Source organism: Prionailurus viverrinus, chromosome B1, assembly GCF_022837055.1.
Source record: "Prionailurus viverrinus isolate Anna chromosome B1, UM_Priviv_1.0, whole genome shotgun sequence".
Lineage (NCBI taxonomy): Eukaryota > Metazoa > Chordata > Mammalia > Carnivora > Felidae > Prionailurus > Prionailurus viverrinus.
The window spans coordinates 200,726,493-200,752,646 of record NC_062564.1 but is presented as its reverse complement, the minus strand read 5'-3'; the positions used below and the strand labels follow the sequence as shown (position 1 = coordinate 200,752,646).

The following is a 26,154-nucleotide window of genomic DNA, read 5'->3' as shown; positions in this document are numbered from 1 at the left end:
TGAGCATCTATGACTCTTCCGGGGGTGGGGGGTGGGGGGGGGGCTTCTGCTCTGAATGGGACAAGCCAGAAGTGCAGGAGGCGTAATGCTTCTCGGAGCAGCCCTCCACCAAGGAAGAAGGAGGAACTGTGCATAAAAAAACGTTACCTTCCCTACGTTCAGCTGCCCCCAGGGCACACTCTGTGTTGTCTCCCGGTGCTCCCCTGGGGAGGTGAGTCCAGGTGCCGAGCAGTTAAGTGGCTTCATCCCACACTCATCAACGGCTGCCCTTCTTTCCATGTCTCACGCCCCTTCTCCTATAGGTCTTTTTTAGGGTTCACCTCCCGATAACCTGCTTGCACTTCAATATAAGCTACCGGAAGGACTCAAGCTCAGACGGTCGCCAGCAGGGCCACCGAGGGCAAGGAAAGCAAGATGCCTAGAGTACCAAGTATGGGACGCAAGTATGCACCTGCACTTGCAGGGCCCTGGGGGCAATGCCTCCTTGAACGTTGTACCCAGGTGCCTCGCTTGCTCACTCGAGTCTGGACCCTACCCAAGGAGGACCCTCTCTTCTCCACCCACCTCTTGTATCTGTTTCGTTGTCCACAGGCCTCATTCTTTCCTTCTGCAGATAGATTTTCGCCTTCACCAACCACCAACGAACATAGACGTGTTTTCTTACATCATGTCCTTCACGAGGGGCAAAGCACAAGCCTTTCATCGCTGATTCCACGGTTACGAATGGTTGGTCTCTGGTCCCAAGGCTACGCCTCAGAGCAAGCACTGGTCTAGCGGAAGACGGTCTGTGTGGATGGCACAGCCACATCACGTGCCCCTCTCGGACGGTGAGCGGGGTGCCCTGGCTGCACGTGGAGTGGGAAGGTGTTCTCATTTAGAGAAAGGGATGTTACGATGGCAACAGAGGGGGCTGAAAAGTACACTGGACGGTCAGAAACTGCAGCCCCTACAGTTCATTATGGTTCTCTGTTCTCTTTCCATCTTACAGATGAGAAAACAAAGCTTCAGAGTGTTTCCTGTCTCCAGGACCCACAACTAATACATATCAGAGTCAGCATGACCCTAAACCTAAAGTGTTTCCACTGGGTAGATAGACATTAATCTGTGGCACCATCACTGTCCAAGAATTCAGTCATAGAAGGATTATGATTTTTTTTTAAATCTCTGTAAATTCTCACTAAGATCAGTGGATCGGCCACAGCTGTTTACTTTGGTACCGCACGGAAGAAGCACAACTCCTCCCAGCACGAAAGGAAAGTGAGATTTCTGTGCCTTCGCATGTGCTCTCTCCCGATAACCAAGGCTATTGACATAGTTCAACAATGAAACGTCTTGCTTGAAAACTCTTCACGCCAGATGTCGAAGCTGCCAAAGGCAGGGAGCAAAGCCAAAATATCCATTCAATATGAGGAGGGTGGTTTTCTCTATCCTACGCCAGTCCACCTCCATATTGAGGTTAACAAGTCACCCAGACTTCATCTGCGTCTACCATGAAAGGCAGTGACTATTCGGTATTTTGAGCAGAACAAAGCTAGGTGCTATTGCCTGAAAGTAACCGAACATCATCCTGAGTCCTGGATGTTTGTGGACATTCTGCATGAATTTGGGTATCATCAGGAAACTGAGGCAACCCAAGAATGACTTCAAAACTGAGCCTCTAGAAAGCCTGCATTTTTCAAAAGATCCATGATCACCGTTAGTTTGATACATTTATGCTCTGCACTACAGGTTCTGAGACCCAAACCAGCAGGCATTGAACAGCAGCACAGGTGTAGGCAGAAAATGTAGACAAAACTTTCAAGGATGACGACAGGATATAACCAATTTCAGAAACCATGGGGCCACACGCATACAGATTTGGTAGGCTGCCATGAAGGGGTACGGACAATTCCGGACCAAACCGTCAATAATGTGAAGGTAAAAATGATATGCTTCTATGCCCACCGTGCTATGCTTCCTTTTTCCTTAAGCCATTAAATGCTCAGCATGAGGATGATAAACCACAGGAAGTAAAGGTTCAGTAGGATTTGTAAACGCCTGTTGTTGTTATGGAAGTTCAGCCACTATCCATGAGATCACAGGCAAAACTCCTAAGTTCTCTCAGCCACAACTCATCTTCTGAGAAATCCAGAGAAAGGGACCCTCAAACATGGCACATGAGGTCTGTCCAAATCTCTGCCGACCCCAAAGGATCGCTGTATGGGGCAGGCTGTGGGCAGCGTAGTGAAGGAAAAAAATGGGCAGACTGAGATTTGTGTGCCTTCCTATGAGACACACATGAATCAAACCAAGTTAGTTGCTTGTTAACAATATATTTTCTAAGATGACCAAGATGCTGGAATTAGAATAAAGGACATTAAAGCAGTTACAGTGGCCATGCCGCATAAAGCAAAGGGCAATACAGTCGAAATAAATAAAAATACAGGAAATCTAAGAAAGAGAGAAAAATTACTTCTTAAAACCTCATGAACTTCCATTTAGGCACACATCTGAAAGTCAAAGACTGAAGAAAAGTCTTAAAAGGAGACACACAACATACCAGATGGTAATGACTCAAAGTTTTACGACTTCTCAGCTGAAACTATGCAGGCCAAGCGACAATGGTACAAAATCTTTCCCGTAATGAGAAAAAAACTGTCAACCCAATAGCCTGTATTCGGTAGAAATATTCTTCATAAAAGAAAATGAAATAAATACATTTCAGATAAAATGAAATAGAGAATGCACTGACAGGAGACTTGCACCGTATTAAATATTAAGGGAAATTCTTCAGGCCGAATGGAAATGACATTAGAGAAAAATTCATGTTTTCATGAAAGATATAAGTAAATATGAAGGACTATTTTCCTCCTAATTAAAAAAAAAACCAAAATCACCCATGTTTTTAATATTATATACATGCATATTTATATTTAAAGCAAAAAGCTGTAATATTATATTGGAGATTTATAATTTAAGACACTATAATACATGTTACTACAGTATAAAGTTTGACTGGGGTGGTAAGTAGACTTATATATAATTGTCAGATTTTCACTTTTTATATGAAGTGTAAAATATTAATGCTAAGCAGACTGTGAAATAAATTAAGGATATATATTATAATCCCTAGAGCAATAATTTTAAAACATAATAGAGAAAGTAAAGCTATAAAGTCAATAGGTAAATTAAATGAGGATTGGGGCGCCTGGGTGGCGCAGTCGGTTAAGCGTCCGACTTCAGCCAGGTCACGATCTCGCGGTCCGGGAGTTCGAGTCCGCGTCGGGCTCTGGGCTGATGGCTCGGAGCCTGGAGCCTGTTTCCGATTCTGTGTCTCCCTCTCTCTCTGCCCCTCCCCGTTCATGCTCTGTCTCTCTCTGTCCCAAAAATAAAAAATAAAAAACGTTGAAAAAAAAATTAAAAAAAAAAAAAATTAAATGAGGATTTTATATTCAATTAACCCAAATCAATATGAGAAAAAAGAAACAGAGAGAAGCAGAAAACAAGTAAAATCATGGTAGACCTAAATCAAACCATATCAGTAATGCCATTTACTATCAATGAACTAAATACTCCAACTGAATAATGGAGATTGCCAGAATGGATTTAAAGAAAAGCAAGGCCTAACTATATGCTAAATATAAAAACACAGACAGGAGGGATGGGCTACATGGGTTATAGGGATTCAGGAAGGCACCTGTTGTGATGAGCACTGGGTGTAATATGTAAGTGATGAATCACTAAATTCTACACCTGAAAATAAATGCATGGAAAAAAATATATGTCATGGAAACAGTAAGCACCAATAAGATAGAACAGCTATATTAATCTCAGAGAAAATAAGCTTCAAAGTAAATACTAGATACTATTAGCAGAGACAAGAAGAACATATCACAACGATAAGAGGGTCAATTCATCATAAGGACATAACAATCACACATGTGTGTGTCTAACAACACATTCAAAGTATAAGAAGCAAAACCGACAGAACTAAAGAAAGCAGAAATATCTCCACGATGAAACTTGGAGATTTTACACAACTGTCTCGGAAATAGATAAAACAACAAGGTTTTAAAAATCAGTAAAGACACAGAAGACATGAATAACATTAACCACTTCAACTGATATTTATTGACTATCACTGCCAGTGACTCTAAGGGCATGTTTTTTTCAAGTAGGCATGGTGTATTCTAAAATAAGTCATAGACTGGGCATAAAACGAGTCTCAATAAATGTAAATGGATTAAAAAATATATATGTATATATATGTGTATATGTGAATATATATGTTCTTAGACATATGCGTATGTTCATACATATATATATATGTTCATATCTATCTATCTATCTATAGATACATAGATATGTTCTTAGACCACAATGGAGTAAATTAGAATCAAGAAAAATAAGAAGTTTAGAAAAAAACCCAAATGTTTGGAAATTAAGGAAACATATGTAAATAATTCATGGGTCAGAGAAATCACAACAGAAATCAGAAATATTATAAACTAAATACTAATGAAAATATGATATTTCAAATTTCAAACATATCACACACAAATTATGTGTGATATAGCTAAAGTAGTACTTAGAGGGAAATTTATAGCTAAAAAATTATATTTTTTAAAATGTCTAAAATCTGTAACTGATAGTTCCATCTTAACAATCTAAGAATATAGAAACTGATCAAGAGAATAAGAGAAAGGACACAAATTACTAATATTAGAAATAAAAAAGGAATTACCATTACAGATGGTATAGAAATTTAAAGGATTATAACGAAAATATTATATATTACTTTATGCCAACAAATTTGCTAACTTAGAGAAAGTTGCTAAATTCTTTGAATGTTTCAGCTTAACAAAATCCACAAAAGGAAAAAACCCCAGAAAATCCGAATAGCTTTATATCTATTAAAGAAATTGATTTTGGGGGGTGCCTGGGTGGCTCAGTCGGTTGAGTGTCCGACTTCAGCTCAGGTCATGATCTCACGGTTCATGAGTTCGAGCGCCACATCGGGCTCGGTGCTGACGGCTCGGAGCCTGGAGCCTGCTTCGGATTCTGTGTCTCCCTCTCTCTCTGCCCCTCCCCTGCTGATATTCTGTCTCTCTCTCAAAACTGAATAAACATTAAAAAAAATTTTTTTTAAAGAAAGAAACTGATTTTGTTGTCAAAAGCTTTTCCACAAAGAAAACCCCAAAACCCAATGGCTTCATTCATCAATCCTACCAAACATTTAAGGAAGTAACATCAATTTTACACAAACTGTTTCAGGAAATAGAGGAGGAAAATGTCCCGAATCATTTTATGAGACTAGTATAATCCTAAAGGAAGCTGACAAAAACATTACAAAAAGCTGAAATTGCAGGTTAATATGCCTTTTGAACAACTGAACATAAATTAAAAATTCTCTACTAAGGTATTAGCAAACTGAATTCAACAATATGTAAAAGGATAAAACATACCCAAAGTGGGATTGAGCCGAGGAATGGGAGATTGGTTTAAAATCTGAAAATCAATCAGTGCAACTCATCTTAATAACAAAATAAGGAGAAAACAATATGATCATTTCAACAGATGCAGCAAAAGCATTTGTCAGAATTCAACAACCATATATGATAAATATCTCCAGCAAACTAGGAATACAGAGTTGCTCAATCTGATAAACGGCATCTCTGAAAACCCTAATAATTAAATTTTGAGTGATTCTTACCCCTTAACATTAAGAACAAGGCAAGGATGTTCACATTCATGACTTCTCCTCATCAATGTACTGAAGGTTATAGCCATTACAATAAGGGAAAGATTAAAAAAAAACATTGGGGAGGGGGAGTATTAAAACTACTTCTTTAGCAGATGTCATCATCGTTGACACAGCAAATCCCCAGAAAAATACAAAGCAACTATCACAACTAATAATTGAGTTACTAAGATTTCAGGATAGAAGATTACGATATAAAAATCAATTGTATGTTTATATCTAGCAGCAAACAATTAAAAATTAAATTAAAAACAATCCCATTAAAATTGTGTCCAAAAAATCCTCATGAACTATTTCAGGAAAATTTTAATAATTTTAATACAAAAAACGGCAGCCCCTGCCCACAAAATTACAAAGTATTACTAAAAGAAAGTAAAGATTATCTAATAATAAGTAGTAGTAAGTAGAAATAAAGACATATACCATATTCATGGATTAAAAGCCTTGACACTGTTAATACGTTAATTGTTTCCAAATTGATACTAGATTTAATGTAATCCTAATTATAATCCCACCAGTTTTTTTTGTAGAAACTGACAAGCAATTTCAAAATTTTTATGAAAATCCAAATACCTAGAATATTCAAAGCAATCTTAAAAAAAGGGGGCGCCTGGGTGGCGCAGTCGGTTGGGCGTCCGACTTCAGCCAGGTCACGATCTCGCAGTCCGTGAGTTCGAGCCCCACGTCGGGCTCTGGGCTGATGGCTCAGAGCCTGGAGCCTGTCTCCGATTCTGTGTCTCCCTCTCTCTCTGCCCCTCCCCCGTTCATGCTCTGTCTCTCTCTGTCCCAAAAAATAAATAAACGTTGAAAAAAAAAATTAAAAAAAAAAAAAAAAATCTGGAGGATATATACTACGTGGTTTCAAGACTCACTATAAACCTACAATAATTAAGGCTTGCATGAGGATCAACAAATACGTGAAATGAACAAAATAAAGAGCCTACAACTAGACCTCCCACTTATACAAGGTATCTGATTTTATACAAGGTCACCAAAGCAATCCAGTGAGCAAAAAGGCAAGTCTTTCCAAGACACGGACATCCATCGACAAAGAAAATGAACCTCATCACTTACCTCGCACATACAAAAAGTTTAATTCAAGATAAATCATAGAACTATAGCCATAAAGCTTTTAGAAAATAAAGATAGTAAAATGTCTTCATGACTTAAGTATGTTTTCTTAAGCCAAGTTTTCTTACGCAAGTCACATAAAGCAACAACCTCATAAGCTACAACACTTAACAAGCTGATTTCATCAAAATTTAAAATTTCTGTGTCTCAAAATGCACCGCTAGTGATGTAATAGGAAAACCATATTCTGGTTTAAAAAAAAAAAGTCTCATATCTGACAAAGGACTGGTATCTGTATATATATCCCCACAACTCAATAATAAAAAGAAATCAATCCCTTTTGATAACCCTGTTTTCATCTCCTTTGGATATTTACCCAGAAATGGGATTGCTCGATCATACAGCAGTTCTATTTTTAATTTTTTTAGGAACCACCACACTGTTCCCCATAGTGGTTGAACCAATTTATAGTCCCACAGACAGCGCACAAGTGTTCTCTCTTCTCTGCATTCTCGCCAACACCTGTTATCTCTTGTCTTCTCCACAAAACCCACTCTAACATGACTGAGGTAACATCTCATTGTGCTTTTAATTTCCATTTTCCTCGTGATTAGTTGAGCACCTATTCACGATCCCGTTCTCCATTTGTATGTCCTATTTGGAAAAATGATGATTTAGTTCCTCTGTCCATTTTTTAAAAAAGCTTATTTATTTATCTTTAGAGAGAAAGAGAGAGAGAGAGAGAGAGAGAGAGAGAGAGAGAGAGAGAGAGAATGAGAATGAGCAGAGAAAGGGCAGAGAGAGGGAAAGAGAATCCCAAGCAGGCTCCATGCTGCCAGAGCTCAAACCCATGAACCGAGAGATCATGACCCAAGCTAAAAGCAAGAGTAGGACGCTGAACCGATTGAGTCACCCAGTCGCCCCACCCTCTGCCCATTTTTTAATAGGATTTTGTTGTTGTTGTCAATGAGTTGTAGAAGTTCCTTTATAGGTTTTGGATATTAACGCCTTATGTGATATATGATTTGCAAATATATTCTCCCATTCTGTAGGCTACCTTTTCATTTTGTTGTTTCTTTTGCCGCGCAGAAGCTTTTTAGTTTGATGTAGTCACACTTGTGGATTTTTGCTTTTGTTGCTTTTGCTTTCGGTGTCCTACCCAAAATATTGTTGCCAAGACTGGCGTCAAGGTGATTTTCCCTACGTTTTCCTCTGAGAGTTTTACAGTAACAGGTCTTACGCGTAAGTCTTTAATCTGTTTCAAGTTATTTTTGTGTGTGAGCTATATAAGATAGGCATCCAATTTAATTTTTCTGCATGTGATTATTCAGTTTTCCCAAGACCATTTGAAGAAATTATCCTTTCTCCATTAAGTGTTCTTGGCTCCTTTGTCAAATATTAGTGTCGTAAAGGTATCTATCTGCACTCCCATTTCTACTGTAGCATTGTTTGCAATAGCCGAGATGTGGAAACAACCTAAGTGCCCATCAATGATGAATGGATAAAAGAGATGTGGAATACAATGGAATATTATTCAATGCTGAGAAAGAAGGAAATCCTACCATTTGCAACAACATGGATGGACCCTGAGGATATCATGCTTAGTGAGATAAGCCAGAGAGAGAAAGAAATACTGGAGGAGATCACATGGAATCTAAAACAGTTGACCTGGTAGAAAACAGAGTTCAATGGTGGCTGCCAGGGGCTAGGGGTAGGGAAATTAAGGAGATGTTGTTAAAGGGTACACACTTTGAACTGGAAGATGAGTAAGTTCTGGAGATCTAATGCACAGCATAGTGATTATAGTCAACAATATTATGCACGTACAAGTTGCAAAGAGACTAGATCTTAAATGTTCTCATCACGACAAAGAAATGATAATTATGTGACATGGCAGACGCGTTGGCTAACGCTAGATGGTAATCACAATGCAATATATAAAGGTATCAAATCAACATGTACACCCTGAACTTACGCAATGTTATATGCCAGTTATATCTCCATAAATTTTTCTTAAAACACCACATGCAATAAAGATACTTGGAGAAGTGGGGAAAAAGACAATCAACTTTTTTTTCAAATATTTTTTAATCTTTTTATTTCTATTTTTAATAAATATTTTAATATTTTAATTAATTAAAATTTAATATTAATTAATAAAATACTTTTAATAAAATTTTAATTTATTTACTTTTGAGAGAGAGAGAGAGACAGCGCGAGCAGGGGAGGGGCAGAGACAGAGAGAGGGAGATACAGAATCCGAAGCAGGCTCCAGGCTCCGAGCTGTCAGCACAGAGACCGACGCGGGGCTCGGACTCACAAACTGTGAGATCATGACCTGAGCTGAAGTCAGACACTTAACTGACTGCGCCACTGACCCAGCAAGCCAGTCCTAAATATTTACCCAAGAGAAATGAGGCCGTATGCTTACCAAAACAGACGACACAAACGTTCACAGCAACTGCGTGAAAAATAATAAAGAGCTAGGCACAGTCCTAGAGTCTAGCACGATGAAAATGGATGACCAAACTGATCCACGAATAGAGTGGACCAAAAATTTTCCATAAAAGGAAGAAAGCACTGCTGCGAGCAACACAGGTAAACCTCACGGAGTGAGGCTGCAATGTTGTCACGCAAAGCGCAAAACGTTAGGAAGCCTTCCACAACAGAGCGCTTATGGTAGGACTCCATTTGCAGGAAGTTCTAGAACAGGCAGATCTAATCCATGGAGGGGGAGTGGTTCGCGTGAAGATGAGTTTTGACTGGAAGCGGTCAACGGGGGAATTCTGAGCGGTGGTAATCTCCTACATCTTTGGGGAGATTCAAGTTACACAGATACAAGCCTCTCTCAAACTTTGGCAAACGCACACAAGATTTGTGCATTTCGCCGTACGTACGCTTTCCATCAGACGAAAAACTAGACACATCTCTTGGCCGAAATAATTGGGGAAGGGTGCAGGGTTGTAGGTCGCGATCGCTTATGAACTCCGGACAGCAAAAAACAGGATCAAAACAAGTTTATTACGGCCGGGCCAGACAGGGAAATACAACAGGTCCCGGCAGTCTGGCCCTGAACAAGCTTTGGGAATGTCTTATAAAGGCTGCATCGACCAACTGGGTTGCAAAGGGCAGCAGCTGGACGTGGTGGGCACCAACTACACAATGTTGTAGGTTTTTTAAATATAAGGCGGGCACCAATCACCCAGTCCTGAAGAATTTTAAAATATAACTTGTTGACTCTAGCCAGTTGAATGCCGAATCATGTGGTTTACGATATTAGTCTTCTATCTGTTCGAACAAGACGCGGTGCCCGAGAATGGGGAAGGGTGATTACGCCAAGCAGGTTTACAGAAGCTCAAACAAGCAGTTAAGAGGAAGTTCTATTTCTCAGTAACTCGGCAAATGTGGTTTTAAGCAGAACTAATACCCAGGGAACAGAAACAGCACTTCTAGGAAAGCCCAAAACAAACTCTGGTTCAGCATCTCACACTCTGGGGTCCTTCTAAGCTTACATAGGTCATAGTTTACTCCCGGGCTACAGGAGGCTAGCTAGGTTTGCCCTTTACATGCAGATATCTGCAATGGACTACGAAACACGTAAGAAAACAAGACGGATTAATAAATGGACGGAAGGAGAGGTATTTCCTAAAATACGTTTGGTGGAATGTTACTGGTTGCACGTACGTGGTGGCTATGAGCGTTTACTATAAAATTCTTTCAGCCTGAGGCACCTGAATGGCTCAGTCAGTTAAGTATCTGACTTTGGATTTCAGCTCAGGTCATGATCTCACGATTTGTGGGCTCAAGCCCCACGTCGGGCTCTGCACCGACAGCTCGGAGCTTGGAGCCTGCTTCGTCTTCTGTGTCTCCCCCTCTCTCTGCCCCTCCCCCACCAGCACTCTCTCGGTCTCTCTCGAAATAAATTTAGAAAACCAAAAAAAAAAAAAAAAAAGTAAAATAAAATCAAATTCTTTCGGCTATGCTGTATTTTTTGCAGATTTTCATACTAAAGTGATAGAAAATATTATACAGGCATCCAGTCAACCCTGTCCTTTACAGAAAGGGTACTTTTTGAAGTCTGGATTCGGCACCCTCCAAACCCACCCCTGTACACCTGTACCTCCCAGGATTTTCTCCATCAGTGTTCTTCAGACTGGACCTTCAGTATCGCTTTCTTTCTCTGCATCCTGCATGTATCCGAGAGATCCTTGAAAGCAGGCACAACATCTGGTCCATTTTTGTGACCTCGGAATCTAGACCAGGTCCCAGAACGAACGAATCCCCCGTATGACGGGTGGGTGGGCAGGTGGATTGGTGGGAGAGCGGATGAGGGAACAGATGAACGGAAGAAACAGACCTAAGCTGGTTAGGGTTCTCTCAGCCCCAGACAACTGCCAACAACTGGACAAGACTCAGGGACAAGAAAACTAAGAGAAAACTCAATGACAAGGGTCATGTTAGAGCCAGATCTAGACAGTTTCCAGGAGAATGACTGCCAGGCAAGATCATGACCCTTGCCAAGCCTGGTCCCACCATTTGTCAACAGTGACAGATGTCATGCGTGGTGAGATGTCCCGGGAACGTAAGTGTACCTCCCAGCCCTGCCTGCCCTAGTGCTACACTTAGGTCCCAACACATGGCCCTTCATGAAAGAACCGTGTCACCTACTTCCAAAAAAGCATATTCGCTTAAAGCTCCCCCGACTCGACTCCCCGTCGCCTCGGAGGAACACTGCCTGAGCCCTGAGGGGTCGCCGTCTACCAAGCAGCATTTGGGATTTTGTGCCGGGTACTCCACTGTGCCACCCCACTGAGACCTCCCACAGCCTGACACGGAAGATACGACACGCCTAGTTCACACGAGCAAACGGAGGACCTGACCGTACAAGGCTGGCATTTGAACCCTGCGTGCCTGACTCCCGAGCGTCTGCGCTGAGCTGCCCTGTGCACCCAGAAACCCTGGCTGGCTGACGTCCCAGGGGTGGTAGCCATCCCAGGGGAGATCCTTGTTTGCCCGAGGATGTCGTGCAAGGATGGGGTGCTCCCTATGCACACAGACGGATCAGTCAGCCCTGGAACACCCCTCTCAGAGCCCAGCCCAGCCTTTTGAAAAAAAATTGACTGAACAGGGGCATCTGGGTGGCTCAGTCAGTTGGGCGTCCGACTTTGGCTCAGGTCGTGGGTTCAAGCCCCGCGTCGGGCTCTGTGCTCACAGCTCGCAGCCTGGAGCCTGCTTCGGATTCTGTGCCTCCCTCTCTCTCTCTGCCCCTCTCCTGTCCATGCTCTGTCTCTCTCTCTCTCAAAAATAAATAAAAATTAAAAAAAATTTTTTAACTGATAGAACATCATATTAGTCTTAGGCATAGAATTGAATGATTTCATATTTGCAAATAGTGCAAAATGACCACAATAAATCAAGTTACCATCCATCACCATATACTGTTGTAATTTTTTTCTCATGACAACTTTATTGTTGTTTTTTTTTTAAGATTCTTTTCCAGAGGCAACTGTACTTTATTTATTTTTTAAAAATATAATTTATCGTCAAGGTAACATACAGTGTATATATACAGTGTGCTCTTGGCTTCGGGAGTAGATTCCCGTGATTCAAAGAGCCAAATTATGGAAAGAGCCCGAATGTCCATCCACTGACGAATGGATAAAGAAGATGTGGTTTATATATATACAATGGAATACTACTTGGCAATGAGAAAGAATGAAATCCTGCCATTTGCAACAACGTGGATGGAACCGGAGGGTATAATGCTGAGTGAAATAAGTCAGAAAAGGACAGATATCATATGTTTTCACTCATACGTGGAATTTGAGAAACTTAACAGAAGACCATGGGGGAGGGGAAGGCGAAAAAATGGTTTCAAACAGAGAGGGAGGGAGGCAAACCAGAAGAGAGACAGCAGGCTGAGAGCAGGGGCGTGGGGACGGGCCAAAGAGGAGTCCAGGGGTGCATCTGGGAACTGGCCTGTGACCCGTGTGTCGGTCTGAAGGACCACGTGGCTCCCCCCATGACACAGCGCAAACCTTAGTGACACTCTACCCTACGGTCCAGGCCTGGGGGACCGGTCATCTCCCTCCTGCAGGCCTGCCCTGAAGTGTAAGTTATGGAAAAGGGGCCCGGGGGGGGGGGGGGGGGGGGGGGCGGGGGGGTGAGCCCCAGAATAAGAGCAGGAACGGAGGGTTTCACCAGGATTTCTAAAGGGGCACATGTCACATCTAGAGCACTACGTCCGAATAATCATTCACAGGGTCAGATGGGGTTCAAAGTGCCCCAAGCAGAGTAAATGCCTCTGAAACCGTTTCCTACGGCTTTAGTTTTGCTCTTGGCCTCTTGCTAGTACTTCCCAAACCTTCCTTCTCCCCACCTTGGCTACCGCTTGCCCCTGCTCCTGCCTTTCTTTTTTTTTTTTTTTCAACGTTTATTTATTTTTTTGGGGACAGAGACAGAGCATGAACGGGGGAGGGGCAGAGAGAGAGGGAGACACAGAATCGGAGACAGGCTCCAGGCTCTGAGCCGTCAGCCCAGAGCCCGACGCGGGGCTCGAACTCACGCGAGATCACTCGAGATCTCGCGAGATCGTGAACTCACGGACCGTGAGATCGTGACCTGAGCCGAAGTCAGGTGCTTAACCGACTGCGCCACCCAGGCGCCCCATCTCCTGCCTTTCTTACTGCATCATGTAGTAATCAGGATTCTCCAGAGAAATGGAACCGGTGAGATCAGAAAAAGAGAGAGACAGACAGATTTACTTTAAGGACTTGGTTCCACAATTGTGGCTGGTAAGTCTGAATTCTGCAGGGCAGGTGAGCAGGCTGGAAAGCCAAGGGACCTGGAGTTGCCACCTGGATGGAGGCAGAATTCCTTCTTCTTTAGGGGAACCTCAGTCTTTCTCTTAAGACCTTCAACTGATTGGATGTGGCCCACCCACATTATGGAGGGTCATCTGCTTTACTCTAAATCTACTGATTTAAAGGCGAATCTGATTTAAAAATTACCTTCACAGCAACATCTAGTCTGGTATTTGAGCAAATATCTGGGTATCACAGCTTAACCATGGAACACATAAAATTAGCCATCCCACACCATGTCATAATTTACTGTTTTTCATACCTGCTTTTTCAACGAGATTTCTGTCCTCAGGAACCCCCCAGCGTTGTCAGGAACACAATATAATGCAGCACATGGCCCTGCTCAGTGGCCCAATGAATGTCTGTTAAAAATGTTTTTTTTTTTAATATTGAAACGTAATCTTTATTTTTGAGTGTCTGTTAAATTAACAAACAACCCAGTTCACTTGATAATGTAAATGGTCAATGATTTATTTTTTTATTATGACCAAATTTTTATTTGGGGCATTTTTAAATTTAAATTTTAGTTAAAAATAAATAAATGTTAGTTAATATACGGTACAACACTGGTTTCAGAAGAATTCAGTGATGTGATTCATCACTTACATATAACACTCAGTGCTCATGACCAGTGCCCTCCTTAATGCCCATCCCCCATCCAGCCCATCCCCCACCCCCTCCCTCCATCAGTTTGTTCTCTATTGTTAAGAGTCTCTTGTGGTTTATTTCCTTCTCTTCTCTCCCCCCCCCCTTCCCATACGTTCATCTGTTGTTTCTTAAATTCCGCATATGAAAGAAATAATACGGTATTTGTCTTTCTCTGACGGACTTATTTTGCCTAGCATAATTCATTCCAGCTCCATCCGCATCATTGCAAATGGCCAGATTTCATTCTTTTTGATGGCTGAGTAATATTCCATTGTATACATATACCACACCTCTATCCATTCACCAGTCGATGGACACGTGGGCTCTTTCTATAGTTTGACTATTGCTGATAGGGCTGCTATAAACATCGGAGTGCATGTATTCCTTCAAATCTGTATCTTTGTATCCTCTGGGCAAACAGTAGTGAAATTACTGGATCATAGGGTAGTTCTGTTTTTCATTTATCAAGGAGCCTCCATACTGTTCTCCATAGTGGCTGCACCAGTTTGCTATTCCCACCAACAGTGCAAGAGGGTTCCCCTTTCTCCACATCCTCACCAACATCTGTCGTTTCCTGAGTACTCAATGTTAGCCATTCTGACAGGTGAGGTGGGATCTCATGGTGGTTTTGATTTGTATTTCCCTGATGATGAGTGATGTCGAGCATCTTTTTACGTGTTTGTTAGCCATCTGGGTGTCCTCCTTGGGAAAGTGTCTGTTCATGTCTTCTGCCCATTTCTTAACTGGGTTGTTTTTTGGGTGTCGAGTTTGAGAAGTTCTTTGTAGACTCTGGATACTACCCTTTATAAGAAATGGCATCTGCGAATATCTTCTCTCACCCCGTCAGCTACCTTTGCGTTTTGTTGATTGTTTCCTTCACCGTGCAGAGGCTCTTTATCGCGATGAGGCCCCGATCGCTCATTTTCGCTTTCGTTTCCCTTGCCTTCAGTGACCTGGCTAAATGGTCAACAATGGTAAATGTACCTTGGCCCAGCACAGGGTACTTTCGGTATGGTGGCCAAAGGGTACTCTCAGCATGGCGGCCAAAATGACCTTCTACAAACTTTACAAACAGATCATGTTGTCCCAACCCCAGGGCCTTCCCTTCTCCACCTTCACCACAGTTCACTAGGTCCTACGTGATTCGGTCCTTACTGACATCATCGACCTCAGCTAAAGCAGTCCCCCCACCTTGAAGCTCCTCAAAACTACCGACCACACTCCCAGAGTGTTTGCATTTGCTGTTCCCTCTGCCTGGAACCTGTGTGTCTTACTCCTTCACTCCCTTCAGGATTGTGCTCACACATCATTTTACCACGGAGGACTTCCTGCCACCCTCTGTGAGAACGCTGTCCAGGATGGTGGAAATGACCTATCACCTGAACTGTCTAACACAGTAACCACCAGCCCCATGTGGCCACTAGGCACTCAAACTGTGGCGAGTGTGCGTGAGGAAGTGAGTTTTTGTCATTTCATTTAGTGTGAATTAATTTAAATTTAAGTACCCACGTGCGGTTAGGGGCCACCCTATGACAGCTCAGCTGCGTAAATCAGCAACCTCTCTCTGCCACTACCTCCCCGAACACTATACCCCCCTATATTGTAATGTACTTACTACTATCTTACCAAAGATATCCATATTTACCTGTCTGCCATCCCTCTCCTTTCTAAATGTGAACTCCTCAAGGGAAAACACTCGGGTCTGTTTAGGTCAGGACTGGATCAAAATCCAGTGCCCAGCACCGGGTAGGCACTCAGTTAATATTCACGCATTGAGAGGCGCCTGGGTGGCTCAGTCGGTTGGGCATCTGACTTTAGCTCAGGTCATGATCTCACACTTCATGGGTTTGTATAAATTTTTTTTTTCAACATTTATTTATTTTTGGGACAGAGAGAGACAGAGCATGAACGGGGGAGGGGCAGAGAGAGAGGGAGACACAGAATGGGAAGCAGGCTCCAGGCTCTGAGCCATCAGCCCAGAGCCCGACGCGGGGCTCGAACTCACGGACCGCGAGATCGTGACCTGAGCTGAAGTCGGATGCTTAACCGACTGCGCCACCCAGGCGCCCCTCACACTTCATGGGTTTGAACCGCATGTCAGGCTCTGTGCTGACAGCCCAGAGCCTGGAGCCTGCTTCAGATTCTGTCTCCCTCTCTCTCTGCCCCTCCCCTGCTCTCACTCTGTCTCTCAAAAATAAACATTAAAAAAATTTTTTTTTTTAATATTCATGCATTGACAAAAGAAAGTCCAAGAAAAGAAGGGAGGGAGGGAGGGAGGGAAGGAAGGAAGGAAGGAAGGAAGGAGGGAGGGAGGGAGGGAAGGAAGGAGGGAGGGAGGGAGGGAGGGAGGGAGGGAAGGAAGGAGGGAGGGAGGGAGGGAGGGAGGGAAGGAAGGAAGGAAGGAAGGAAGGAAGGAAGGAAGGAAGGAAGAGAAAGAAAGAAAGAAAGAAAGAAAGAAAGAAAGAAAGAAAGAAAGAAAGAAAAAAGAAGGAAGGAAAGGGAGGGACAGAGAAAAAGAGAGGAAGGGAGGGAACAAGGGAGAAAAGAAAAGGCTGATTCTACCCAATTTCTTAGGTCAATATCTCAGTTTAACTCTGAGTTCCGAATGGTCTAATCAAGAGTGTGAAGCTGTTAAAATAGCAGGTGCCTGGTCATCAAACAGGCTTTGGCTCACATCCCAGCTGGGACACTGCTGGCCTGTGTGACAATGGGTGGACTACCTTGTCTTCTGGAGTTACCAAGTCTGGGTATTTCCGTCTAGATTTTTCCACTTGCATAATGGAAAGAATAGTATTTACTTGGGAATGTATAAGGATACCTGGCACTCAGTGCGTACTCAAAGCAAATATTGCCAAAGGAAATTTCTGAGTAAGTGGGAACACACGGGCTGGGCCCGGGGAACCTTTCTTGTTTTCTGAAAGTCCCTGCCTTCTTTTCATTGTGTCCCAACAGCCTGTCACTGGAAACAGCTGAGGATTACAAACATGTACTTTCCACAAACAAATGTCAAACCTCCCAACAAAGAAAGGCCCAAGACAGTTGCCTTCGCCGTTGAATCTTACCAAACATTTCAAGAAGAACCAATTCTAGTGCTCTCAAACTCTTCCCAAAAACGGAAGAGGAGGGAACACAACCACTCATTTTATGGGCCCGTAATGAGCTCGATAACAAAGCCAGGCAAAGACACAAGAAAAGGAAACACCGGCCAATCTATCTGATGAGCATGGATATAAAAATCCTCAATCAACTACCAGCAAATCAAATCCGAAGGCACTCACTTTAGGCAGATCGCACACCACGAACAAGCGGGATTTATCCCTGGGACATAACACAGGGAAATCCCAGCACAGGGAAATCAATTCACGTGATATCCCACAGCAACAAAACAAAAGAAAAGTCACAGCACTGTCTGAATAGAGGCAGAAAAGGCACTTGACCAAAGTGAACACACTTTCCTGATTAAAATCCTCAACAAAGCAGGAATGGAACGGAATTAACTCAACACAGCAAAGGGCATATACGAAAAGCCCACAATTAATGTTATAGTGAAAAACTGAAAGCTTTTCCTCTAAGGTCAGGAAAAAAGGCAAGGATACCAACTCTCGCCACTTCTGTTCAACACAGTACTGGAGGTCCTAGACAGAGCACTTAGTCGAAAAACTAAAACAAACTAAGATAATTAGAGAAAAGAAAAGAGAAAAGAAAAGAAAAGAAAAGAAAAGAAAAGAAAAGAAAAGGCATCCAAACTGGAAAAGAAGAAGTGTCTCTGTTTACAGTTGACGTAATCTAATGTATACAACATCTTAAAGATGCCATAAAAAAATTGGAATTAATACATTCAGTAAAGTTGCACCCTACAAAACCAGCATACAAAAAGCAACTGTGTTTCCATATGCTAATAATGAATTATCTGAAAATGGTATTAGGGAAACAATCACATTTCCAATAGCATCAAAAAGAATTCAAATAATACAATGAAAGACTGGTGTACAGAAAATTATAGAACACTGACAAAAGAAATTAAATAAGACACAAACAAATGGAAAGGCGTCCATTTCATGGATTGGAAGGCTTAATATTATCAAAATATCCATAATAGCAAAGCAATTTAAAGAGTCAACACAACCCCTATCGAACTCCCAATGACTTTTTTTTACAGAAAGAGAAAAAAAAACAATTATAATTCACATGGAACCACAAAAGATCACAAACAGCCAGATCCACCTTGGGCAAGAACAGAGCTGGTCGCATCATGCTTACGGATTTCAAATTATATTACAAAGTTATATTAATCAGAACAGCATGGAGTTGGCATAAAGACAGACACAGAGACCAATGGAACAGAATAAAGAGCCCAAAAATAAAGTCATGCATACGTGGTCAACTGATCTTTGACAAGGGTACCAAGAATACACAATGGGGCAAGGTAGTCTCTTCAACAAATGGTGCTGGAAAACTGGATATTGACACAACGATGAACGAAATTGAGCTTTACCTCACACCATATACAAAAATCAAGTAAAAGTTGGCTACAGATTGAAATGTTAAGACTTGAAACTATAAACCTCCCAGAAGAAAACATTGAAAGAAAAAAGCCTCGTGATACTGTCTTAGCAATGATTTCATGGATATGACATCAAAAGCACAGGTAACAAAAATAAGCAAGTATATCAAACTAAAAAGCTTCTGCACAGCAAAGGAAATAGTCAAGAGTGCAAAGACAACCTACAGAATGGGAGAAAATATTAGGAGACCATATATCTGATAAGGGGCTCAACTCCAAAATATGTAAGGAGCTCCTATAATTCAATAGTTTAAAAAACCCCCCAACTAGGAACCTGATTTTAAGACTTGAATAGACATTTCTCCAAAGAAGATGTACAAGTGGCTAATAGGTAGGTTAACAGGTGGCTGAACAGGACCAATCATCAGGGAAATGCAAATCATAACTACGACAAGTGGTCAGGAAGGCCACTAGCAAAAAAAGAAAAATATTGGCAAGGATGTGATGAAATCAGAACCCTTGCACACTGATGGTGGCAATGTAATAGCTACAGTGGAAAACAGCATGGAGGTTCCTCAAAAAATGAAAACTAGAACTTCCATCTGATTGCGCAATCTCACTTCTAGATACTTATCCGCAGTAATTGAAATCAGGATCTCAAAGAGATACCTGCACTCCCGTGTTCATTGCAGCACGGGTCACGATCGCCAAGATGGGGGAACGATGTAAACGTCCATCAACAGATGGATGAATTTTAAAAAATGTGGTTTATAGGTACAATAAAATATCATTTAGCCTTTGAAAGAGAAAGAAACACTACCATTTGCAACAACACGGATGAATCTTGAGGACATCATGCTAAGTGAAAGAAGCCAGTCACAAAAAAGGACAAATACTGCACGATTCCGTAGACATGAGGTATCTACAATGTCAAAGTCATAGAATGGAAGAGGGGGAATGGTGGTCGCCAGGGACTGAGGGGCGGAGGAAGTGGGGAGGTAGGTACTCATCAAGGGGGATAAAGTTTCAGCTGCCCAACATTGATAGGCTCTAGAGATCTGCCGTGCAGCATCGTATCCACGGTCAACAATGATATACTGCACATTTTAAAATTTGTTAGGAGGGTAGATCTCACGTCCAGTATTCCTTCCACAAGAAAATTTCCTTACAGAATGCCTACATTGCAGGAAAGCATTGATGTTGGCCATCTCCTAAATTCGCGGCTTTTGTTTTTCCGCTTTCCTCATTTGGATCCTCAAGGAAGAAACAGCATTAGCAATCGTGAAATCATTACCATTGTAATCCACCTAAACCGGGACTGCCGGGGTAATTTAATCTTCAAAATGCAATTACAGCAGATCCAAAGGAAACTCTTCAGACTTCCTTTCGAATTTCAAACTTGGCAAGCCCGCGTCTTCCCGTCAAGCAGGAAATTCCCAGGGCCCAGCAACCAACACAGAAACAGACGCGCGGACCCGCGCGTGCGCACGCGCCTAGTGGGTCGGGACTTTTACATTTTGTTAACGAAGTTTTTAAAAACCCATCATTCTTACCTTTCCAAAACTCCCTTTACCGATGGCCCGCAGGATCTGAAAATGGTCAAAGTTGACTGCAAAAGAGAATGAGGGAAAGAAAGAAACAGATCAGGTTGGCCACACCTTGTCACTGGTTCTCGAAAGCCCGCCCTACATTCCCACCCATTTATTCCGAATGGCTTCTGGTTTCATCCGCCTTATATTTGTCACGGCAGCACCCCGCCTTAGTTTTCGGGGGGGTCTCCCCCTTCTTGCTACCCCTACTGCCTTACTCTGGTCTGGTTTCCACCCTATCCCTACAGCACAGCAGGCCAACAACACATGGCCACGGACACCTTTTACTTGGCCACTCTCTCCTTCTCAAAGCACCTGCTCGGCTCCTACGGAAATGCACCCTCTCCGTTTCCCAGTTCATGCTTCAGCTCATGCTTCACGCGCACTCCGCTTCACCGTCCCAGCCACAAAATCCTAAAGTCTGTCGAGGCTCCATCTACCACCTTCCTCTTCTCACCGGTTCCGAAGGCTTCAGTCACCCCCTAATTGCCAGGGACTCTCCAAGGAACCTTTTCTCTGGCCTCCAGGCTCTACGTACTGATGGATACGTACCCCACAGCAAGTCTTGAAGCTTCAAAGCCACTTTGAACCCAACAGGTCCAAAATGGAGCACGGGAGGAGTGCTTCAACATGCACCTGACCTCACGCGCTCAAAGCCTGGAACTCATCCTACACCCCCTGCCCCTCTCTCTCAACCCCCCATCAGTCCTTCATCGGGTTAGGTCCGCTGTACCTCTTGGCTCTCTCTCCCATCTGTCCACCTGTGGTCCAGTCCTCCCCCACTCTTGACCCTCCCGTCCCGGGATATGTTTTGGCTGCAGGGAGGGGGTCTCGCCCATCCTCTACTCCCCTCCAATATGCCCCATCGCTGCTTTCCAGGAAAAGAGCAAATTCCTACACCATCCAGACACTTGCCTCTTCTGTTTCACCGCCCACATTCCCCACACCCTCCAAGCTCCAGACACACAAGCTTCTTTTCTGTGCCTATGACAGTCATCCCCTGGGCTTTTAACGCTCTTCTCCTGACCGCACGCTTATGAACTCTGCCCTCTCTTCACCCTTCTGCGTCCACAGCAAACCGGGCTCACCCGCCAGATTTTCGGCTCCCCTGGCCCACTCTCCCAGCGGGGCTTTCCTCCAAAACACCTGGTTCTGTATTACTTTACATGGATTTGACTAAGATCACTTCTTCCCCACTAGACGCCAAGCCCCCTGAGGTCAAGAGCCGTGTTTGCGTCTCCCACCGCGTCCCCGGCACCTAGCACGGTGCGAGAGCACACAGTCAGTATCCAGCAAATACTCATCAACTCAAGGGCTGAGTGAAAGCAGATGTCCACTTGCACACCAGCCACGACTGCTCGTGCATCAGGAGTGTTCGGTAAACAGTTTTTAATGAGGCTGAATTACAGCCAGTTTCCAGTAACTCGGAGAGACGCGTCATTTACAAAAGATGAAGTGAATTGATTCGTTCACTCCCCTGCGGGGCCAGGATGCAGGGAAGTGAATGAACACGGTTCCCTGTGTATGAAAAGGACGCCAAGGAGGACAATTAGGTTGAACTGTGTCCCTACAGAGCCCCGGTCAGAATCCAGCGTGCCCTCCGGCGCCCAGCGTGCTTGGAATAGAGAGGCAGAGTCAACGGTTAACTTGGCAAAACCTTGCTTCTTGGACCTGGATTGGCTTCCTTCGCGTATAGCTTGTCAGGAAAGGAAAGCCTACGCTCTGACCTCCTGCCCCCTCACCAAAAGTCAGAGAAGAGAAAACAAGGTGCCTGGACTGCGTTTGCCAGGTGCCCAGCAGCGAGCCGGGAGATGGGCGCATCCTCTCGTGAGCCCCGAGGCCCCACGGGGCAGGCATCGGCGCCAGGGTTTGCCAGCCGCCCCCCACTTGGCAGGAAACGTCCCTGCTTCCCCGAGCGCTCCCTGCGACGTCAGGACAACACCCCTCGTTTGGGGGGTAACTCCTGCCTGCACGTGGCTCACCTGCTCTCTCAGGAAGCCTCTCGCTCTTCCAATGCAGCCCTTTCTCTCTGGACCTCCCGCAAGACCGGTCTGTCCAGGCATCAGGAGAACCCAGCCCGAGTCAGACGGCTTAGGTCCAGAACCCGGCTCTGCCACAGCCCTCGGTGAGTCACACGGCCTCCGTGTGCCTCACTTACCCCGCCTGTTAAGTGGGTGCGACAGTGCCCACCTCCCACAAAAACAGAGAATCGTGCCCAGCACAGTGCAACGTCTCAAGAAGCCCTCGCTGTTTGTGTTGGGGGACAAAGGGCGGTCCTCCCTCCCATCCAGCCTAGTCCAATAAGCAAAGAAACATTAAACCAGTACCGACGTGTCTCATGTCTTCTGTTGGAAACCCCCACGGAACATGCATTTTTTGTAGGGGGTACGGATGCGTGAGATTATTTACAGCGTGATAACCCCAATTATGAAAATAATAATAAGTTTAGGCATTCGCCGGTTGGCTCAGTAATGAACACCCCGCTCCGGCTAGGAGACAAGACCAAAGAGCCAAGCCCTCCTAGGAAGGCCGTTCCCTGCACACCCCCCCCCTCCTAGCCCATCAAAGGTGGTGTGAGCCCAGTGCTGTGCTAGACAAGGAGCAACCCCTGTGTATTTCCACTTACTCTGCTCTCTCTTTGGAAACTGTCTTCAGGGAGCAAGCTTTTCCTCTGCTCCTTCTTGCCAGAAGCTTCTTAGGGCCAGCCCCCATGTGCAGGGGCCCGCGGCGTCCAGAACTGCCCCTCAAGGGTGTGGGGGGAGTCTGGCTAACTCTGGGCTTTGGCATCAGGGAGCCCTCGCGGCTGCCCTCCTGAGCCCCAATCCTCAACCCCAGGTAAGACTTGACTCTCCGCCGGCCTCTCCTTCTGTCGCGATTCCTAACTGGGGAGGGGTGTTCATTACTGAGCCAACTGGCAAATGCCAAAACCCGTTATCATTTTAATAATCGGTGTTCACCGTGCTGTAAATAACCTCACTCATCCGGATCCCCTACAAAAACAGGTGCTCTGTGGGGGCTTCCGACATAATAACATGAGCCAAACAGGTACTCGTTTAATGTTTATTTGCTTATTGGACTAGATTGGATTTAAATGGCTTTGAGCATATGGCCTGTGTTCTCCATTTATCTGGCATATCTGGTGCTTACATAAATGGTGCCTACGTGAACACACTCTGAAGAAGGGAGGGCTTTGCCGTGGCTGGTGAGCAGTCTGAAACGGCTTCAGGGACCGTGTCAAGCCAAAGACGGGCCTAGAAATTGCACTGTCACGTAGGGTTGTTGGCCCAGAGCAGGAGAACTTGGCCGGGGGGATGGGAGGGGTTGACGAGCGAGTTCAGATCTTGTCCTGGTTTGCCTGGGACCCCCCCCCCCCCCCCCCCCGGTTTCAGCACTCAAAGTCCCACATCCCTAGGAAAACCAGCATAGCTGGGTCACCTTGTCACGTTTCTAGATCATTAAACTGCACCCCCCACAAAGAAGTCACTGCATTGCTGGAGCCAGCTCAGAAACGGTAAGATATGCTCTTAAAAAAGGAGTGTCTGTTCAGACCACAAGACACCGAGTGGCCCAGGGTGACACTGTGACACGTGTGGGGTTAAGGTAGAAACAAGGGGCACAGTGCTGGGCAAAGGTGTGCACGCGACCTCAGCCAAACAAGAGAACAGTGGCATTTGCCTGCAAGACGTCACGTGGACAATGAAATGACACACGGGCCATGAAACAGCTGGTTGGGGCGCCTGGGTGGCTCAGTCGGTTGAGCATCCGACTTCGGCTCAGGTCATGATCTCGCCGTTCAAGGGTTCGAGCCCCGAGTCGGGCTCTGACCTGTCCAGCGCCCCGGAGCCTGCTTCAGATTCTGTGTCTCCCTCTCTCTCTCCCTTTTCCCCACTTGTGCTCTGTTTCTCTCTCAAAAATAAATAAATAAACGTTAAAAAAAAAAAGAGAGAGACAGAGAATTGGTTGTTTGCCGGGCTCAGCTCAACTCTCTCTTCTTCCTTCATAAGGAAACCTCAGGTCTGTTAAGGGATCCGTGTGGACAGCCCCAGGCAATGAGTCACAACTGGCCTAGTCCAGTGGTGTTCATCAGAATCATGGGGAGGCTTCTCAAGAAAGATCATGCCCCCACTCCTGAGCTTCTGGGGAGAGGCCAGAGCATCTGAATTTCTAACAAGTTCCCAGGTGATACGGATGGTCCAGGGGCCACCACATTTATCTGGACAACGGTGCACCCCACTTTCCCAGACATTCGCGCAGCTGGCAATGACCTTGTGACACAGGCCTGGTGAACAAAATCTCAGCAGAGAATCCTCCGCTGTATTTCTGGGAAAGCATTTTTTCCTGATGAAAAGGGACCGTTACAAGTGGAATGGCCCTTCAGCCCTCCTGCCTCTTCCTGCCATGAATATGGATGTGAGGTCTGGAGCTGCAGCAGCCACCTTGTGGTTATGAGACAACGAACACAAGCAAAAGGCCAAAGGTGCAGAGAAGCCATTCCCTGTTGTAAAGTCCCTGAGGCCATACCAGCAACCGCCTACCTCTCGACTTACTACGTTAAAAAAAAATACACTGTTATTTGTTCAAGTGCCTGTGAGTCAAGTTTGCTACTAATGGAAGCCAGAAGCATTCTTTTCTGATACACAAAGCCAGCCACACAGGGGTTCGGTATATGCCAACTATTTTATTGTTGGATTTCCAGCCTCATTGTAATCTTACTAAAAGGCAGAAGAAGAAAGTTGTTTGGGGTATAAACATAAGGACCAGGCTGCCTGGATATGAACTCTGACTCCACCACTCACAAGCTGGGCGGCCTTGGGGAAGTCACTTAACCTCTCTGTGCCTCAGTCTCTTTACTTATAAAACGGATATACTAAAATACAACGAATCCATACAGGTAAAATATTTACAATAGTGCTGGCCCTGAAGTAAAGGCAACCAATAGTAGGTATTATCGCCGTTAGAATTCTGCTTGCGGGGTTTTTTCCCATTTTTCGCTTTTATGAGACACGACTCCCATTAAATCATGACCAAACATCACAGGGGTGATGAAGCCAGAGCTGTATTAGCGCCCATTAGTTACTGACCGTGACTAGCACCCTGGGTAAACCTGGTTGATCTATCTTTCAAGCCAGTGGGCTTTTTTCTCATTCCCATCAAACCGATTATTTCTGAGGAATGTCCCGTTTTTCTTCTTTCAACACGCTATATTCACGAAGCAGTTTATTCAGAGGCAAATGTGAATTTTCCAGATGGCTAATTACTCTTTCAAACAATCTCTAATGGCAGGTGACCCCCAATCACCATCCCATAAAAATATATGCATTTCAGTATCACACGCATCAGGCAGGGACAGCAAGAAACCATCCCCTTTCCTGCCTCCCTGAAAAGCTAAACGGGTGGCCGTATGCCTTCACCCCAAAATGCTGATTTCCAACATCGTTTCAAATATCTGAAGATCTATGAAACACGGCCCTGTGAGGCCCTTTGGCAAGAGAACAACAGTCTCCTCTCTGATTCACCACTGTCCGAGCCAGCTCCATTCACGCCTGACCCTGTAAGCATTTGAGGTTTGGCCCCGAGGATACCCAGGGGACGGTTACCGCGGGTGGAGGGAAAAGCAAGCGCAAAGGCCCTGGGTGGAAATGTGCGTGACGGTCCCCGGGCACAGCAAGCAGGCAAGGCTGGGCGGAGCGCAGCCTGGGGAGAAGAGGGAGTGGGGGAGCCGGTCACCCGGGGCTGCGG

At 44.5% G+C, this 26,154-nt stretch overlaps 1 protein-coding gene across 2 annotated transcripts in view; it reads right to left on the bottom strand.

The window, feature by feature from the left end:
- Positions 1 to 26,154, bottom strand: part of STK32B (serine/threonine kinase 32B) — a 398,879-nt gene that overhangs the window by 285,547 nt on the left and 87,178 nt on the right. For both annotated transcript variants that reach the window (XM_047857552.1, XM_047857553.1), the window contains exon 2: positions 20,380 to 20,435. In XM_047857552.1, coding sequence (XP_047713508.1) covers positions 20,380 to 20,435 — 56 coding nt within the window. The remainder of the gene's footprint in view (positions 1 to 20,379; positions 20,436 to 26,154) is intronic.